This window comes from Solanum verrucosum, unplaced genomic scaffold (genome assembly GCF_900185275.1).
Source record: "Solanum verrucosum unplaced genomic scaffold, falcon-dt-bn FXZP01000016.1, whole genome shotgun sequence".
Taxonomy (NCBI): Eukaryota; Viridiplantae; Streptophyta; class Magnoliopsida; order Solanales; family Solanaceae; genus Solanum; species Solanum verrucosum.
Window position 1 is genome coordinate 614,833 of NW_026020243.1, and position 20,529 is coordinate 635,361.

Sequence of the window (20,529 nt, forward strand, 5' to 3'; positions counted from 1 at the left end):
CAAAAACGAAAAGGTGCTACATAAATTGAGACAAAGAAAATACCTAATTTTACATTCTTCTTAGTAAAAACGGCTAGAAACTGATGCGTCTTAAAACGACATATCCGCTTTAGCCAGATATACTTTCGTCCTTCCAAGTGCATCTACACGTGCCATTCAATCCGTTATTCCATATACCCACTTCTCAGATAAAAACGCCATGCATGCTTTTCATCATTATCATAGTAAATTTTCACTTCTACATCATCTGTTTTATCTCGTCCGACAAAAAACATCTCTTAAAACATAACTTTATACGTTTTAAAACTAAACCTACGCCTTCATCAACATAAGTTCAACACAAACTAATTTACTTTAACTTAGTAAAACATAACTTATGAGTTATGAATTGAACTTACACCTCTTACAATCGTATAATCCATATAAATTTTGCTTCGTAAAACATAACTTTCTGTCATATTATATTATATATATAAAAAATTGTGTAATTTTTTTTTTGGGTGGGGTGTGTGGGTGGTAGGGGGTGGGTCACCATTATAACTCATTTCTTTTAACTCCATTCTTATAAGTTGCAATGATTCATAAAGTCTCAATTTGAGATTTTATATATAAGTTCTTAGAACTGAGAAAAAACAAAAAATCTCAGTTTTTCCATTTTTGTACAGAAAAATTCTCCCAAAAAAAGATTTGAAATTCATAGAAAAAATCTTACAAATCCATTGTTTCTTAATCTTCAATTCTGTGTTTAACCCTAAAAAATCTATGAATTTCCCCTTTTTATCGAACTATATAGTTTGTTGAATTCGCAATGTCAGAGTTACCAACAATCACTCATGTTTCCGATAGGATCGCCGTCGGCGAGTTAGCACCGCCGACGAGTTCTCGTTCTGTAACTGATACGGTTAACGGGTCGCACCGTTTCGTGATCTCTGGTTATTCATTGGCTAAAGGGATGGGTGTCGGAAAACACATCGCAAGTGATACTTTCACCGTCGGAGGTCATCAGTGGGCGATTTACTTTTATCCTGATGGAAAGAATCCGGAGGATAATTCGGCGTATGTGTCTGTGTTTATTGCGTTGGCTAGTGAAGGAACGGATGTTAGGGCTTTGTTTGAGTTGACTCTGATTGATCAGAGTGGTAAAGGGAAACATAAGGTTCATAGCCATTTCGATCGGTCTCTTGAGAGCGGGCCGTATACCTTGAAGTATCGCGGCAGCATGTGGTAATTTAACTAGTTTTGTTGATCATTGTGTTTTGCTTGTATCCAATTTACTTCCATAGACATGACAAATGATGAATTAAACTATTTAGTTGTTTGTTTTCGAGAAAGTAAATTAGTTTGGGTTTGCATATGCATAATAGAATCTATTGAATGAATATTGTTTTGTTTGTTTTTATATCTAAATCAAGTCATCAGAATTTGCTAGACCTTATTAACAGACCAAAAGCTAGTTAGTTGGTATCAGGTAGAGATAAACCCCATGTAAAAATCATATCTTTTTCAAGTCAGTTATTGTTGTTTTTATTAATGGTCAGAACCAGAGTATTTCACGAATCCAAATCATAAAAAGACGTAATAATATAATCCTCCTAATTGTCGTTTCTCGTTTCTGTTCCTCTTACTCACCAATTGGGGTTATTGTCTCCTTCACCATCCTTGATGTGACCCGTGTAACTCAACAAATGAGAGTAGAAGATGCCATATGTTTGTTATATTATTTGCACTATAGCAAAAAGTGATAACCGTCTTTGCTCCATTAATAACGCCAGCTCATCATGATTCTTCTCAACTTTCTAATGATAGATTCCATCGTCATACAATATTTGACAAAATTAGAAATGCGAGTCAAGCTGTTGGGCACAAGTAGCATATAGAGTATAGAGTGAGTAGAATAAGATTAGATTGTCTCAGATTATTTGGGCATGTCTTGATTCCTGTGTGGATATTTATATGGACCGGTCCATAGGTGTTATATTATGATGGATTGAATTAAAAAATGGACCGGTATCATGATGAATGACGGTGTTAAAAGAGACTGAATAGATCTTAAATACTAGAAAATTTGTATTTGAGGCTTAATTGTTGTTGGTATACTTAAACTATCTCTGATGTTTGTTACGAGTTCTTTTAGCATGGTTAGGGAGTTTTATATTAGGGTAAGGATAATTAGTGGATATTATTCGTTATCTTCTCGAACCACCAATTTACCGCCATTTCCAACCCATAATCTAGGGGTCATCCAATCTTCCATATGATCTCAAATAAACTTCATAAAATACATATACATACTCAAATATATTGTATATGTGAAGCTCAAGTGGTAGTGGTAGAGTACCTCATTGTAGTGAGACAAATTTCTCACCTTTGGGAGAGTATTGGTAGAATTGAAAAACCTAGAACTAGCATTAGTGGAGTGTATCAACCCAAAGCACCAATAATAACTTATCTGGGTTGTATCTCAGCTAAAGTTCAATTCCTTTTGTATTTTTGGTGTAAAAACAAAATTTTGAATAACATAAAGAAAATACTAGACTTTGGTGATCCCCCCTTATTGCTACATGTATTTGGATGCGACATATGTATGTATCTGAGCTGAAAAATATGGTAGGATCAATAATTATGCAAACTGAAGGGAGGGGAGACAATTAGGTACTAAGCTAGTGGGATTTGTGTTGTTTACCCTACTTTTAATTGATTTTTCTTCCCAATAAAAGGGATCCAATAAGAATACAATGGAAACAATGCAATTAAATAGTTGCCAAATAAGCAAGTATGACATTCTCTTTGAGTCGGATTAAAAAGAAAAGGGTGTCATATAAATTGATACAAAAAAATGTCTAATTTTGTACAAGTTTAGAGAACTTTTTGTCTTATCCGACAAAATTGTCTCTCAAGGCATAACTTTATGGGTTTGAAACTGAACTTATGCCTTCATCAACAAAAGTATAGCAGGATCTAAATTATATCACTTCAATAACTTCGTTGAGGAGAGATGAAGGTTCGGAAAGAGCTCGATAGGTTTGAGAAAGGGTGTAGCTCCCATAGAAGTGGAATTTGAGAATTGTAAACAGACGTGAGTTGGACCTGGATCTTATAAGACATAATTTGTGATTATTAACTGAACTTTTGTCTTTAACCGTATAATGTGTAGAAATTTTGCTTTGTAAAACATAAGTTATGTTATACTATTTTTTTTTATGTCAATAAGTTATGTTATACTATTATAGTGTAAAAAATATTAATTGGCTCTAATTTCTTTTTTTGGGGTGGGTGGGTCAGCCTTCTAACTCATTTTTTAACAAGATTCTTATAAGTACCAATTCTCAATTGAGATTTATAAGTTCTTAGAACTAAAAAAAATAAAATTCTCAGCTCTTCCATTTTTGGACAGAAAAATTCTCCCCAAAAAGATTTGAATTCAAAGAAAAATCTTTCAAATCCATTGTTTCTTCATCTTTAATTTCTGTGTTTAACCCTAAAAAATCCACGAATTCCCCTTTTATCAAGCTCTAGAGTGTAGGGAGAATTCGCAATGTCAGACGTACCAACCATCACTCACGTTCCCGATGAGATCACCGTCGGCGAGTTAGTTCCGCCGACAAGCTCCCGTTTTGTGACTGATACGGTTAACGGGTCACACCGTTTCATGATCCAGGGTTATTCGTTGATTAAAGGGATGGGTGTCGGAAAATCCATTTCCAGTGATTCTTTCACCGTCGGAGGTCATCAGTGGGCGATTTACTTCTATCCTGATGGAAAGAATCCCGAAGATTCAATGCATGTGTCTGCGTTCATTGCGTTGGCTAGTGAAGGACCGGATGTTAGGGCTTTGTTTGAGTTGACTCTTGTTGATCAGAGTGGTAAAGGAAACCATGAGGTTCATAGCCATTTCAATCGGCGTCTTGAGAACGGGCCATATACCTTGAAGTCTAGCGGCTGCATGTGGTAATTTAGCTAGTTTTGTTGAACATAGTGTTTGCTCGTATCCAATTTACTTCCATAGGCATGACAAATGAAGAATTAAACTAAATATAGTTGTTCCTTTTAGAGAAAGTAAATCAGTTTGGGTTTGCATATGCAATAGAATCCATTAAATGAATATTGCTTTGTTTATTTTTATATCTAAATCAAGTCATCGGAATTTGCTAGACCTTATTAACAGCCCAAAAGCTAGTTACTGACTTACTGAGTTGGTATTTGGTAGAGATAAACCCCATGTAAAAATCATATCTTTTTCAAGTCAGTTATTGATGTTTTTCTTAATGGTCAGAACCAGAGTATTTCACAAATCCAAATCATAAAATAAAATACTTAATAACACCATCCTCCAAGTTCATTATCAAAAAAAAAAAAAAAAAACACAATCCTCCAAATTGTCGTATTCTCATTTCTGTTCCTCTTACTCATCAAGTGGTGATTGTCTCCTTCACCATCTTGATGTGACCCTTGTGACTCAAACAAATAGTGGAAGATGCCATTTGTTTGTTAGATTATTTTCACTATAGCAAAATGTGCTGTCTTTGCCCCATTCTTTGCCCAAATAACACCAGTTCATCATAATCCTTCTCAACCATCTAAAGATAGATTCCATCGTCATACACTATTGACAAAATTAGTAATGTGAGTCAAACTGTTGGCGCAAGTAGCATTTGGAATGGATAGAATAAGATTAGGTTGTCTCAGTTGATTTGGGCATGTCCTGATTCCTGTGTGGATTTTTATATGGACCGGTCCATAGGTGCTATATTATGATGGATTGAATTAAAAAAATGGACTGGTTTATAGGTATGTTATGATGATTGTAGGTGCTAAAAGAGGACAGAATAGATCTAAATTACTTGAGTTCTAGAAGATGTTATCTAAAAAACCTAGACTGCGTCGGAATCAATGAAGACTTGACTAAGAACATATTTTAATGGTAGCAAAGGATCCATGCAAACAAGATATTTTGTATTTAAGGCTTTATTGTTGTTGGTATGCTTAAACTATCTCTGATGTTTGTTACGAGTTCTTTTACTATGGTTAGGAAGTTTTATATTAGGGTAAGGATAATTAGTGGGTATTATTCATCACCTTCTCAAACTGCAGTGAGACAAAATTCTCACCGTCGAGAGTGTCTTGGTAGAATTGAAAAATCTAGACAAAAAACCAATGGTTTTGATGTTAGAACTAGCATTAGTGGATTATATCTACTCAAAATACCAATAATAACTTATCTGGGTTGTATCTCAGCTTAAGTTCAGTTGTTATGCCTTTGGTATATTTGTTGTAAAAAACAAAATTTTGAATAACTCAAAGAAAATACTAGACTTTGGTGATCCCCTATAGCTAAATGATCCCCTATACTAGACTGTATGTAGCTCCATGATGTAAATTTGGGATCCCAGCCTTTAGTGCTAAAGATTAATACACAAAACTGTTACCTTTGTCAAAAAAAAAATAGAGAAGTTTTTGTACCTGTTGGGAAAAAGATTCTTTTCCCTTTTGACAGGAACTTGAAAAAAAGAAGAATAATCTTGTTTATAGCATCCTGATTAGCCTGCTTGAGCAAACTTTTATATTATTTTTGCTATAATCTTTTATGCTGCAACTCAAGACTTTTCCTGAAGTAGTTTATCTGTGTGCTATAGGGGATACAAACGGTTTTTTAGACGAGCATTGCTTGAGACTTCAGATTATTTGAAGGATGACTGCTTGAAGATTAATTGCACTGTTGGAGTTGTGCGCTCTACAATAGAGTGTTCGAGCTTGCATACAATTCAGGTCCCAGACCCGGACATGGGAGCACATTTTGGCATGCTTTTGGAAAATATGGAAGCTTCAGACGTTATTTTCAATGTGGCTGGTGAAATGTTTCATGCCCATAAGTTGGTATTGGCTGCTCGTTCTCCTGTATTCCACACTGAATTTTTGTGTGGACATGAAGGCGATGCGCAGGAAATTGTGGTCAATGATATGGAACCTGAGGTCTTCAAAGTGAGCATCTCCTTTTATCTTATTATGGCTATTTTCTCTTAGAAACTCTATCTCTTCTTGTTTTTTCAATGTTTATTTGTTTTTAATATCATTATCATATTTCTCCATCTGTCTGGCTGTAATTGTTTCTTCATATTTGCTTTTGCCATAAATAGATTAGAGTTCTTTCAATCTAGAAGTGGAATTCTAACTCACTACTCTTTGGATTTTTCTTGTACAAGGCTATGCTGCACTTCATATACAAAGATGATCTTGTAGAAGAAGAGCTAGAAGCAACTAGAACTTGTATATCTGACACTCTGACAGCAAAATTGTTATCAGCAGCTGATCGGTATGATTTAACACGACTGAGGAGGTTGTGTGAGTCTCATCTTTGCAAAGATATCTCTATCAACTCTGTTGCACAAATTCTTGCTTTAGCAGACCGTTACCATGCCGCTGAGCTCAAATCAGTTTGCCTAAGTTTTGCTGCTGAAAATCTTTCTGGTACGAGATATTTGCATTTGCATCATGTTCCCTTCTTTGTGGATATCTCATGCTTTTAGATTTAAATTGTTTGTATCTTCACATGTTGGATTGGAACAAAAATTTAAATGCTATGTTTTGTTGTATCTTTGCAATGAGACATTGACCATGCGCAAGACTCCTCATCTTCTCATTTTATAGTCCTATCATGTTTGTCATTTGATGCACCACTTCTTCAGTCAACATTCCTTCTCAGATGTCATTGCCACCCACCTCCCTACCTCTTTCTTTATCTCTTTATTGTAGTTTACCTGTAGTGGACCTGTAGCAAGAGGTAGGGAGGTGGGTGGCAATGACATCTGAGAAGGAATGTTGACTGAAGCAGTGGTGCATCAAATGACAAACATAATAGTACTATATAAAGAGAGGATGAGGAGTCTTGCGCATGGTCAATGTCTCATAGCAAAGATACAACAAAACATAGCATTAAGTTTGTTCCAATCCAACATGAATGAATGTATAATAAGGAGGAAATCACAAACCATTCCATTAACTAATAGGAAATTATTTAATTGCCAAACCACCGTAAACTTTCTGACAGAATTGTTGGGTACTTAGCGAGTATGTGCAATTAGTTTTAGCGCAATGTGATTGTTAATGACTCTCGTAAAGAACTAGATCTTATACAGTTTTGGAATACATATAGTGGCTGCTGAGGATTCTCTAAAAATAATTTGACCCTATTTAGCTGACTGCAATATAGTGAATGAGTGGTTTTGGTTGGTGTGTCATAGACTTCCATCTCTTATATAATAGATTTTAACCACTGAAATTACATGCTTATGGAAAATGAACTTGAAATGACAAGATAAAATATGTATGTATGGATGTGTTGTTCTCTTGTTGGCCTTCTCCCAAAAGAATTCTAGAAATTGGAAGTGCTGCAATATGTTTTCTACTGGCGAGATTTTAACTCTCTTGTTACGTTATGGTGCTCATACACAGCCAGTTTGTGGCTTGATGCTAAGTATGTCTCAGGTAGTTTCTAATAAGAGTTAACAGAGAGCAAGAAATATAGATGTCAAGCAGCTTTGGTAGTTAGGATGCCTCTAATCGGCTAATGGTCATACAATATAGTCAAAATCTCTTGTAAAGATAGAATCAGAAACTAAGAATTATCTATATAGATGCTGAAACAGCTTTAGCCACTAAAAAAACCCTACACTCTGAAGAGTCAAAAGATGTGGTACTTAGCAAGGCAGTCTTTTGGCTCAAGTGTGAAGGGATGTCAAATGTCTGTAGAAAAGACTGAAAGAGTTACAATCCTTGTTGACTGATTCAGAAAGGAAAAATGAATAGCTTATGGCCTGTGTAGTTGGGTGCAACATATAAATCTAAGGGGGTGTGAAACTATTTTTCATGGAAACTGTTTTATTGGAAAATATTGGGTTCGGGGGTGGTGTGGATTGGTGATGTTGGGTCGATGGGGGAGGAGACAATGAACTTGGAATGTCACTTATAGAACTTGTTTTCTCTACCTTCATTAGAGAAGTCATTTTCCTCATTTCTAAGGAGCTTGTTTTCCTTAGAGAAAGTGTTTTCTTAAATATTTTGACCAAGCAAACATGAGAAAATTGGAAACATCAAATGTTTTCCTCCATACCAAACACTCTTTAAATGTGCTGTTTCTAGTGCTTTTTGTGGGAACTATAAAGGCCGCTTCTTTTGGAAGTAGATTTTGACTTTTGTTCTCGAACAAGTTTTCTGATAAACCATTGAAACTGATTATGAGAATCAGAAGTTTCTACAGAAGCTCTTCTCAAAAGTTTCTACAGGAGTCGGAAAATAATTTTTGAGTCCCCTAAACTCTTCTGAGTAAGCTATGCTACAGCATGAGAGATTGCTATTAATTTGAATGTTGTTATGAATGCCATACATTACCTTGCTTATGCTAATGGCTGATTACTGTCAGAGTTTAGTTGGATTCTGAATACTTTTACTACATCCAAAAGTAACATATTTTGAATTTGCATCTGTTAAGTGAGGATTCATATAGCCGATCCCTACTTGTATGAGACTAAGGTGCAGTTATTATTGCTGTTGTATTCCCATTTAAAAATAAATAAATTGATCTGTTGTGTTCTGTAATTTTCTCACACTACAGATTCCCATTCATCTATTATTTCTTTGTATTTTGGCAGCTGTGATGCAATCAGATGGCTTTGAGTACCTTAAAGAAAATTGCCCCGCTCTTCAGTCAGAGCTTCTTAAAACTGTGGCAGGTTGTGAGGATGACAGTAGCAGTGGAGGTGGGAAGTCTAAAAGCGTTTGGGCACAACTTTCAGACGGTGGTGATACCAACGGGAGGAGGATCAGGCAAAGGACCTGATTTTAGATGTAGGAATTTGTTAAAATTTGTTGCATGTATATTGGGGGGGATGTGCTGGAAATGTTGGGAAACTACAACAATAGTAATAGAAAGGTAAATGTTCATTAGGTTTCTGTGACATCTTTGATGAACGTCTCGTGTGTGTGTAATGTATAACCTGAAAGTTGCTAAATACACCAATGTGTACTTTCGTGACATTAGCGAGTTCTGGTGTTGACCCCGTGTTATTATGACAAGTAGGCTTTTGCATGAATAATCAGTAGTTAGAGTTTCTGATTGTGTTGTTAGAGTGTATGTTTTGTCGATGAGAGACTTTTTATCTTAAGCCGAGGTGTGGACTCAGCGTCCTCGCTGAGCTGAGGTTTGTCCCATTGCATGAGATTTGTCTAGACTCAACACTGAGTTTTGCCTTGCCTTCTTAGGATTTGTCTAAACTCAGTTGAACTCTAGCTCACATCGACAAGATTGACATATGAGTGACTTTGATACTATTTGCATTGGTCCACCCGCCTTACTAGGATTTGCCTGAACATAGTTGAACTTTGTCTCACATTGACAAGACTGATAACATGAGTGACTTTATACCATTTGTATTGGTTCACCTTGCTAGTGATATTGTGTGCTCCTAGGTCTAGGCCCGCACGGTTTTGAAACACGTCACTAGTGTGCAAGACTTGTTTACTTATATACCCAACTTCTCTCCTTTGTTTTGTCGATATAAAACTTCTTATTTTAAACTAGGGTGTACAATAGTTTCTTGTTCTACTTAGCCCGTTAGCCAACACATCCCGTTGGTGAAAACTACCTGAATATCTGGAGAGACAAACATCTTCTTTTTTTTAAAGTTTGCCACCCGATCTTCAGTATCTGCCTCAGATGTCCTGATTGATTCGAATTTGTGTCGTGTTATGTCCGCTTCCATTTGAATTCACCCCACGTGAAGTCCAATAAAGCGCTTCTCACCAAGACATTATTCATTCTTAGAGCTCGAATTCGAGACCTCTAGTTAAGAGTAGTAGGATCATATCTATTCCTCCATTATGTGGGTCTAGTTAAGAGTAGTAGGATCATATATATTCCTCCATTACGTGAGTCTAGTTAAGTTTAGTAGGATCATATCTATTCCTCCACTACGTGGGTCACTAGAGACGAATATATTCGATTTGTACTTTTGCTGGCTATCATTTGAACTGAGTTCATGTAGCAGTGAAACCTATTTGATCAATTCAGTACAACAAAACTGAATTTTATATCCAGAAACCAGCTTCAGCAGTACTGAAGATGACAAACAGTTTTACAAGCTATAACTAATAAGACCAATGTTCTTACAACAGATAAGGTTTACAGAGGACACAAAATGTTACACTGTCTTGAACTGCTGTGTAAGCTGAGGAAGTTACATTTTTATCAAAATTATGTTCGGAAATCATGCTCTCGTTGAGGTAGAACAATCACGTCCACCAACAATGTGGCTGCTCAGTTAGCTACTCTCTTGCAGTCCCTGCTATAACCATAAAAAAGGAGCAGACCCCAAAAGCATATTTGATATGGTTCTTACTCCATTTTGTCGTGAGGCCAATCAGTTGGAGAAAAGTACATATCAGTCTCGGAAAACAAATCGTGGTTTGATGTATCATCATTCCCAGCAGTGGGAGTGAAGTTATCCATCTCTTGATTAACATTGCATCCTTCAAAATCATAGAAAAATCAAATGACATAAGCATTTAAACACTTGTGAATGTGTAGATAATTAGGATAAGTCAATTCAGTAACCATTCTCACCCATCAAAGGCGCTATTGACTGGTGGTCCTCCAATGAACCTCCACTGCTAGGGGTGTATTCACTAAACACTGATGTAATAGTATGACCTGAAGGGGTGATTGCATCAGGGTTAGTTCCCCACCGAATCTCTCGGAGAACAGGACAAGAATCTGGACCTACATCACGAGAAGTTTCTTGATGTAAATTATTCCTTGAGGCTTTGGGTGTTTGTGATCCATAAAGTATGGCATGCAATAGATCACTGCTTTGGGGTGACAGACTGCAAGAATCAGTATACTCATTTGGAGGAGATTGAATAAAAGTATTGGAGGACTCAATTGAAGGAACTGAGGAAGGTGAATCCCAACTCGTCATCGGAGTTTGGAATGAAGGGAGCTCCAGCTTACCCTTCAATTTGGGCTCTGAAGAAGAGGCATGGATGCCAGGAATGTCACCGGCGGATGATGGGTGATAATTAGATGTCAGATTACGAGTGTACAATGAATAAAACCCCAAGGATTGAGTAAACAAAGAACCATCATTTTGATATTGATGGTGAGCTTGAGAAAGGTCAACATTTTGATCAGAGAACCAGGCTTCTGATCCTCGTATACGCTTGGATGAATGAACTGTTGAGCGGACAGAATGAGTATTCCAGGAAGAATTAAGACCCTGATCACGTAAGCTAGTTGCAGGAGTATCAAGAAAGCTACTAAAACCAATATTAAGAAGCCCCGGAGGATACAACTGCTGACTAGGTTCAAAATTTCTGTTTTCCGCAGTTGGAATCTCAACATTGTTAATAGGCAAGGGATGAGGATCTGAATTTGCAGAGGATGATGTGGCCAGCTCCTTATTTTGTTTGTCCTCACTAAATTCCTGGAAAAAAACACCTAGAGGGAGCATATGTTTTTCTGCACGCCGTTGTCTCTTTAGTCTGGTGTTCCAGAAGTTCTTTATATCATTGTCTGTGCGGCCAGGGAACTGAGAGGATAGAAGGGCCATGAAAAAATAAATTAATAGCCATTATTCAACTTCAAAGAATGTGTCATATGGCTACCAACCACTCAAATTGAGAAAGTTTACACAAAATCAGTATTAGAAAATGAAAGCTATACAACTAAGTCTTTTGAAAGAAAGAGGAGAGTCCACATTTTTAGTCCACGAAAAGTAATATTCAAATATGATTTGCATACAAGTTTCGCCACACATAAGACCACCATCTTTTACTGCATAACATATACTGCAAGAGTTCAATTAAAGCAACATCCAGATGAAGTAAAACGGGCATGAATATTATAAAAGATAGGAAAGGACAGAGAGAATCATCACTAGCAGATAGAGGTAGCACTCCGTAATTTCATTCTCTCTTTTTTTCCTGGAAATGATACTGGCTATCTACCCCATTCATTTGAATCAGAACATGTCCCGGTCTTCCAAGGGATCACTAACAACCAACCAACCAATCAACAAATAGGTCTTGATCCAAACTACTCACAGCCCGCTATGTGAATCCTCTATATAAAAAAATATAAAAAAGATGAATCCTCCATATCTGGTTTATTCGGATCCCTCTCATTCCAACAATGATAAATATCGTCTTTTAAGGCAAATTAAGAGTTAACAAAATCTAGTATAGTTCTCTAAATCTCATAGTTACTCCTACCCACACCTAATGCAAGTGTAACAATAACTAAATGACTTTTTGATAATGCTGTATGAACCTTACCAACCACACCTAATATTACATATAAGTATGTTGAGGCTAAACTTTAGAGGCAGACCTACGTTCAGAGATAAAGGGACATAAGGGTGCGCTGACACTCACCAGCTTCTGCTATGTTTCGGTGCAAATGTACATAACTTTGAAGAACGATATATAATTAAACTAAACTGGCACCCGCCACCACAACAGTCTACCGAAAATACCAAAACAATTTTTTTTCGAAGCCGACCCTGACTTTTGACCAAGAAAATGACACTAAAGTCTATATACAAGAATCCATATACAGTAACCAAGTAGGGAGTTAGAGCAAGAATTAAATGGTAATAAGAGAAAATGACACATTTTTGTTTACCAAAACTATATATTGAACTGTAACTAATATCCCTGGGAATAGTTAAGATTTGTATCACATAGCATTCTTAGCTTTTAATCATTTCATATAGTTTTGTCTGTAACAATAAGGTAGCTTCTGGAAAAGAAAATGAGACGTGATGCAAACCTCAGCAGCCATTCGTGCCCATTTGTTTCCTATCTTAGCGTGCATTTCAATTATGAGTTCCTCTTCCTCCTGAGTGAAAGCACCTTTCTTTAAATCTGGTTTTAGGTGATTTGCCCACCGCAAACGGCAACTTTTCCCACAGCGAGCAAGTCCTGTTCGCCTGTGGACAGAACTCCAATTCCCCTCCCCATACTTTGCGACGTAATCCATTAAAATCGCGTCTTCTGCTTTAATCCAAGGACCTTTTTTCAGTGGGCTACCTTCTCTTATATTTCTTCCAGCATTAGCTTCTTTAACAGATGTCGAATCTATGCCAACTTCTGAAGTCATCCTGTCAACACATTCAGTTGTCATACACATGTCTAAAATTGTTAAACACTTATAGTATGTAACGTCCAATGAAATGGGATATACAATTGATAATTACGACGTCAAGGTGTAATAAAAACACGTGCCAAATTGCATGACCTCATTCATGAGTATGGCAAAGCTAGTCGAGTATCCAATCAGAAGTGGGTGACAATAAAGAAATGGTCAACTTTGAGAGGAAAGATTTAGAATATATTTTTGGAAAACGACAACAAGGAAAAGATAAATAACGATAACGACGAAAATGGATAACTTTTTCTGAATTTAACAGACACGGATAAACCAAACTTTTGAAAACCTATAACCGCTCCTTATCTGACCTAACAACTAAGTAAGATGACAACACGTTCTTGGGGATAAAACACGGAGCGTAGAGGAAAATGATTATCTCAAATTTGCAAGGAAAACCTCATTGGTCGAGAGTCGAGACCCGTATACAACAACGGAAATGATATCTACTGACTACCATAAAGCAAGTTAACATACTTTTAAATTTCATAGCTGTTGAATAAGAAGATGCAAATATATCAACATCAAAATCAGCAACTCACGTGATTTTCTTTTAAAGAACACACTTTTTTTTGGAATAGTTTTCACTTTATTTCAAAATCAGAGTTTGGTTATAAAATTTCCAAATCCAACTTGCAGTTTGGATTCCAAATTTGGAGTAGTGCTCCAAACCTTCTTTCCAACTCCATCTTCATAAATTCCAAATAAAGTGTTCTTTCTTTCCTTTGCAAAAAAGTATAACCAAACACAATTCCAACTTTATAAATTCCAACAACAACAACAAAATACCCAGTGTAATCCCACAAGTGGGGTATGGGTGGTAGAGTGTACAAGACCTTACCGCTACCTCGTAGAGATAGAGAGGTTGTTTCCAATAGACCTTCAGCTTAAATAAAGCATGCCAAATAATTTGGAAAGAGACAATGCATGATCAAATTGCATGAGGCCAAAAATAATCTGGTGTAATCCCACAAGTGGGGCCTGGGGAGGGTAGAGTGTAAGCATACCTTACCCCTACCTTGTTGAGATAGAGAGATTGTTTCGATGGACCCTCAGCTTAGTTAAAACTTGCCAAACAGTTTGAAAAGGGGATACAACTTCATAAATTCCAACTAATGTAAAAAGTATTTGAAATCCATGGCCAAACGCCTACTTTAAGAAATGCTAAAAAATGCAAATTTAACATGAATTTACAAAGTTAGACCTCAAACCTCAGCTTCAAAATGGTTTGGTATTAAATCTAACACCAAAAAAGCACAATGCCTCCGCTTAATTCAAAGCTCAAGATAGAAAACCTCAGTTATACCAACAAAGGAACAACATAAATCTTAAAGAAAATGCTAAAAACACAACCTGAATTTACAAAGCAAAACCTCAAACCTCAGCTTCAAAATGGTCAGATATCAAATCTTACATCAAAAAAATACAACGCCTCAGCTTAATTCAAAGCTCAAGATGGAAAACCTCAGTTATATCAACAAAGGATCAGCGTAGATCTTAATGAAAATGATAAAAACACAACATGAATTTACATAGTAAAACCTTAAAACTCAGCTTCAAAATGGTTTGGTATCAAATCGAACACCAAAGAAAAACACAATGCCTCAGCACAACTCAAAGCTCAAGATGGAAAATCTCAGTTATACCAACAAGGAACAACATAAATCTTAAAGAAAATGCTATAAACACAAGCTGAATCTAAAATTTAAAGAAACTGAGCTTCCATTAAACTTTAATTTCAATCCCAGTCAAGCATTTTTGGTTTTTACCTGAATGACAACAGCTGAAGAAGCTGTCGACAATGTCTTGGACCAAACTACTGGTGATCAGTTCCTTCAAGAAACAACAAAATACAAACACACACAAACTAAATAGTTGAAAAAACCAAGAATTCAATCGAATTGAACCAAGAAAATGCTTAAAACCCCAAATTCACAAAGAGTAAAGAACCCCACAGCTACAACTTCAACACCCACAAGAAAAACTCATACAAATCTGACCAAACTTCTCTAGAACCTTCACTTTTTTGAGGGGTTAAAAGCACAGACGAAAAGGGAAAGAACACAAAGCTACAATGTGGAACCAAGAAAATGCTCAACTAAAAAACAAATGGGCAAAAGAGAAAAGAAGAGTAATCTAAAGAACAAAATGTCTTGAGACTAATATGTGTCAGCTGATTTTTTTTTTTTTTTGAAACTGGTAACATTATGACACAACATGAATTTACAAAGCAAAACCTCAAAACTCAGCTTCAACATGGTTTGGTATCAAATGTAACACCCAAAAAGAAACATAATGCCTCAGTTTAACTCAAAGCTCAAGATGGAAAATCTCAGTTATGCCAACAAGGAACAACATAAATCTTAAAGAAAATGCTAAAAACACAACATGAATTTACAGAAAAACCTCAAAACTCAGCTTAAAAATGGTTTGGTATCAAATCTAACACCGAAGAAAAAAACACAATGCCTCAGCTTAACTCAAAGCTCAAGAAGGAAAATCTCAGTTATACCAACAAGGAACAACATAAATCTAGAAGAAAATGCTAAAAACACAACATGAGTTTACAAAGAAAACCCTCAAAACTCAGCTTCAAAATGGTTTGGTATCAAATCTCATATGAAGAAAATACAATGCCTCAGCTTAATTCAAAGCTCAAGATAGAAAACCTCAGTTATACCAACAAAGGAACATCATAAATCGCTAAAAATACAACATGATTTTTTTTTGAAACTGGTAACATGAAAACACAACATGAATATACAAAGCAAAACCTCAAAACTCAGCTTCAAAATGGTTTGATATCAAATCTAACACCAAAAAAACACAATGCCTAAGCTTAATTCAAATCTCAAGAGTGAAAACCTCAGGTATACCAACAAAGGAACAACATAAATCTTAAAGAAAATGCTAGGAAAACACAACATGCTTTTTTTTGTTTTGGAAACTGGTAACATTATAACACAACATGAATTTACAAAGCAAAACCTCAAAACTCAGCTTCAAAATGGTTTGATGTTTGATATGAAATCTAACACCAAAAAAAAAAAAACACAATGCCTAAGCATAATTCAAAGCTCAAGATGGAAAAGTTATACAACACAACAAGCTGAAAGCTAAACTTCAGAGAAACTGATCTTCCATAAAACTTCAATCACAACCCCAATTGAGCATTTTAGGTTTATACCTGAATAACAACAGCTTAACAAGCTGTCTTAGACCAAAACACAAACACCCACAAGCTAAATAGTTGAAAAAACCAAGAATTCAATAGAATTGAACCCCACAAATGCTTAAAACCCCAAATTCACAAAAAAGAAAAGAACCCCACAACTATAACTTGAACACCCACAATTCACAACTCAACTTATATAGGCAAAACTTGTCTAGAACCTTCCCCCTTTTGAGGTGTCAAACGCTCAGAAAACAAGGGAAAGAACACAATGTGAAATCAAGAAAATGGTGAACTAAAAACCAAATTAGCAAAAGAGCAATCTCTTGAGCTCATAGCTGAGTTGAACAAGTAATCAAACAATGGAAAAGTAACAGTTACCACTATAAAGCTTACAACTTTTTTTTGTTTGTTTTTCTCTCATTCGGTGCCCATTGATCCCAATACCGCTTCCTACACCTCATTGCTTCCAAACAATTTCGAAATCAACAGCAAAATTCACTGTTCTTTGGTGATTAAGCTTCTTATTATGTATATTCTTGAGCACTTTTCATATTTTGGGAGAAGTGAGTCTTTTTACTTTCCATTGAATATTTGAAAGAAAAAAAAAAGGATCTTTATATAGTTAGTTGAATTCATTATTTTTAATTTTTTTTAAGTCGAGTTATATAAATTAAGTTTCAGAGAGAGGTTCTAACCGGTCTAGCTTAATGTAATCAACTGTTATAAGTAGGTTAAATTTTTAGTTCAATTAGAATTGAGATATGAAGAGAGGTTCTAACCGGTATAGCCTAACGTAATCAATAAATTAAGTTTTTAGTTCAATCAGAATTGAGAACTGCATAGAGGTTCTAACCGGTCTAGCCTAATGTAATCAATAAATTAAGTTTTTAGTTTAATTAGAATTGAGAACTACAAAGAGGTTCTAACCGACTTTAGTTAACATAAACAACCGTAATAAGCACGTAAGGAAAAAATATTGTGAATACTCAACTCAACACGATGAATTACTATTATTGTAGATAGATGTTTTTTCTTAATTGTGTTTAATGATATCTGATATGTCAACAAAGGGTTACTGAGAGATCTTGCATGGTTTATACATTAGTTATATATGGTATATATATTTTTCAGTTGGTGTCAGATTACAAAAATTGAATGCTCGACAATTTAGGAGTTATGGTGTCGCGGATGCTCTATAAATATTTGGACTTGAAATAGTGAGTCGACACAACTCTTAAACTGTTGTGCGTGGCTAACTTATGATTATATCTATTAGAAATATGTAATGACGATTGTATATCATAATCAGTATCTAGGTACAAATATGGGGCATGAAATACATATGATCAACTATAATAGATACTCAGGTTATTTTTATTAATATGACTGTCTTAGTAAATTAATTGTCTATAATAGGACTATCTTTATTAACTAAATTAAACACCCTATTCTTTTGGCATATTTGGTAATCAATGATTTGTAAGAACACTTGATCAATTAAACTAATTGTAGTAAATTGTGAGCTCCATAATAATGAGACTTTGATTTTAAAAAACAACATTTTATGACATTAGAATAAAATTACATCTCAATAAAAATTAAATAATTTACGTCTGGAATAAAAGTAAATAAAATTTTAAAAATGAAGAAATATGACTTTTTAAATATAAAATCAACTAGTAAAATATTCAATTTAAAGTTTAAAAAAATGTGCACTATCATAGTCCAATAGTAGTAAATACAAAGATACAATAACAAAAATATACGTAGATCTTACCACTACCTCGTGAAAGTAGAGAGACTATTTTTGAAAAATTCTCAGCTCAAATGCAATAACTTCAGATACAAAGAAGGAGACGGTGAAAAAAAACAGCAAGTAATAAAGTAACAATACAAAATCTACCAAAAAAGAGCCAAAAACAACCATATGTTGAAATATCTTGTTTTTGGAATGTTGTAAAGGAGAAAATACATTTAGATAAATCATAGGATTTATGTGATTAGATTATGTAACTTAATTAAGCAATAATTACTTTAAAAGGTATTTCATCAGGTGATTTGTTTAAATTAAAAAGGAAAGTGTAATAGAGTACATAATCATATGAATATATAAATAAGAAGAATGCAATAAATTATATAGTGATGTGATTATATAAGGGAAAATTGTATATAATAGCAAACTATTAATTCAAATTAAATGCTATAAATATAGTTTGATTTAATTGTACCTCATAACAAACTGTTGCTATTTCACCTCTCTCCTGGTGAATCTCGCTCGCCACTCTCGTTCTCTCCCTCGCCTCTCTCGTTTTTTATACAAACGCAAGTGTATAAAGTGCGTTTGTGTTTGTATAAAGCGAGAGAAAATTGTATATATACATATATTTTCGTTCCCCTCTCTCCCCTCTCCCAGATTTCGCTCGCCACTCTCCCAGATCTCGCTCTCTCACTCGCCTCTCTCACTTTATACAAAAAACGCAAATTGTATAAAATGTGTTTGTGTTTGTATAAAGCGAGAGAAAATTGTATATATACATATATTTTCGTTCTCCTCTCCCAGATCTCGCTCGCTCACTCGCCTCTCTCACTTTATACAATTGATCTTTTTGTATATGTATAGCGAAATATACATATTTATGTTTGCTATGGAGCGCAATTATGCAAACTTTGCTATAACATAAAAATATAAATTTTGTGTTTGCTATATGTGAAAGTTGCTCATTATATAATTAGGAAAGTGCAATTTAAGTTGTTACATTAATTAGTGTTAAAAAGGGCAAGTAAAATTTGAACGGAAGAATATTATTTTATTAAAACTTCTTATATTTTATTTATAAATATCATATGTTTTTTTTTATCGATTTAAAATAAGGTCATATATAATAAAAAGGTCACCTAGTTCCGACTTGTTTTTATCTTTGTTTGAACTTTTGTTCATTTACTTTTACTATTTTTCATCTTTATTTATAATTGGTGTTGATGAATTTGTTTGCATGTGTTTTTAATTATTTTACAATTTTTACCAGTTAGATTTTTTGAAAGTAAGTTTTTCTTTTGAAAAATAAATAAATTTTGGGTTTCAGTTAATTATTATTCACTTAATTTTGGAAAAGAAGAGTTTAGGATTTCGCAAGTTTTTCTTTTGGAAAAAAGAATATCAAAGTTACAATTGGTATTGAGATAAGGTGGGCCCCAATTAAGCAAATTTTACTTTAAGACGGTGGTCGGTGGATAAGAGAGATTTTGTTGGTTTCTTATAATGTGGCCCCTCCTATGCTTTGTTTTCGATTTTCTTTTCTTCATTTTTCTTCCTCTAAAAATACATTATTTGCTTTATATGGGATTAGTTGGTGGTTGTATTTTGTTATTAAATTTTGTGATCCCACATTATAAGAACAGGAGGAAGATAACATAGAAGCCAACTACTTTGTATATTATTTCACTCTATTGTTTGTCGGCTATCCAATGTAATATATAGGAAAAAATACAGAAATCCCATATTTTAGTTTACCTATTATTATTATCTTACAAATCTCCAAAATTCCTCATTTTCGCGCATCAAATTAGTGTATCAGCGCTTATTTTATTGTATCTCGCGCATCAGATTAATGTATCAACACTTATATTATTGTATCTCGCGCATCAAATTAATGTATCAGAGCTATATAATTGCTAATATATGCGCGAGATACAATAATATAAGCGTTGATACATTAATCTGATGCGCGAGATACAATAATATAAGCGCTGATACATTAATCTGATGTGCGAGATACAATAATATAAGCGCTGATACACTAATCTGATGAGCGAAAATGAGGGATTTCTGTAATTATAAACTTTTAAGGAATAAATTGTAATTTTTCCTTAAAAGTATGTGATTTCTGCAATTTGCCCATATATATAGAGAGAGAGAGAGTTGCAGTAGCACTAGAATACAAGTAATAATAATTGAAACCTATCCGAACTCGAACTGTGATGGACATGTTCTAATACACATAATGTTATTAACGCTTCATAATATTTTATTATTTATTTTGTATATTATAGGAATGGTTAATGTAAACTAGTTATTTCACTATTGGTTGTATATAGATTACTTAAGTCAGAAATTGTATATTTCAAAAAATGTTGCACATCTGAAAAGAATAGGATT

General features: G+C 34.6%; 2 protein-coding genes across 2 annotated transcripts; one reads left to right on the top strand and one right to left on the bottom strand.

Annotated features, from left to right (window-relative positions):
* Positions 1 to 566: 566 nt before the first annotated feature.
* Positions 567 to 9,028, top strand: LOC125832925 (BTB/POZ and MATH domain-containing protein 4). Its single transcript, XM_049512105.1, has 4 exons — positions 567 to 1,224; positions 5,634 to 5,979; positions 6,201 to 6,465; positions 8,646 to 9,028. Exons 1-4 carry the CDS (start codon positions 809 to 811, stop codon positions 8,831 to 8,833), a joined length of 1,215 nt encoding a protein of 404 aa, XP_049368062.1. The 5' UTR covers positions 567 to 808; the 3' UTR covers positions 8,834 to 9,028.
* A 1,359-nt stretch (positions 9,029 to 10,387) lies between these two features.
* Positions 10,388 to 13,180, bottom strand: LOC125832931 (transcription factor GAMYB-like). Its single transcript, XM_049512110.1, has 3 exons — positions 12,821 to 13,180; positions 10,616 to 11,579; positions 10,388 to 10,521 (listed from the first exon to the last, which is right to left on the bottom strand). The coding sequence occupies exons 1-3, from the start codon at positions 13,178 to 13,180 to the stop codon at positions 10,388 to 10,390; spliced, it is 1,458 nt and encodes a 485-aa protein (XP_049368067.1).
* Positions 13,181 to 20,529: the final 7,349 nt, after the last annotated feature.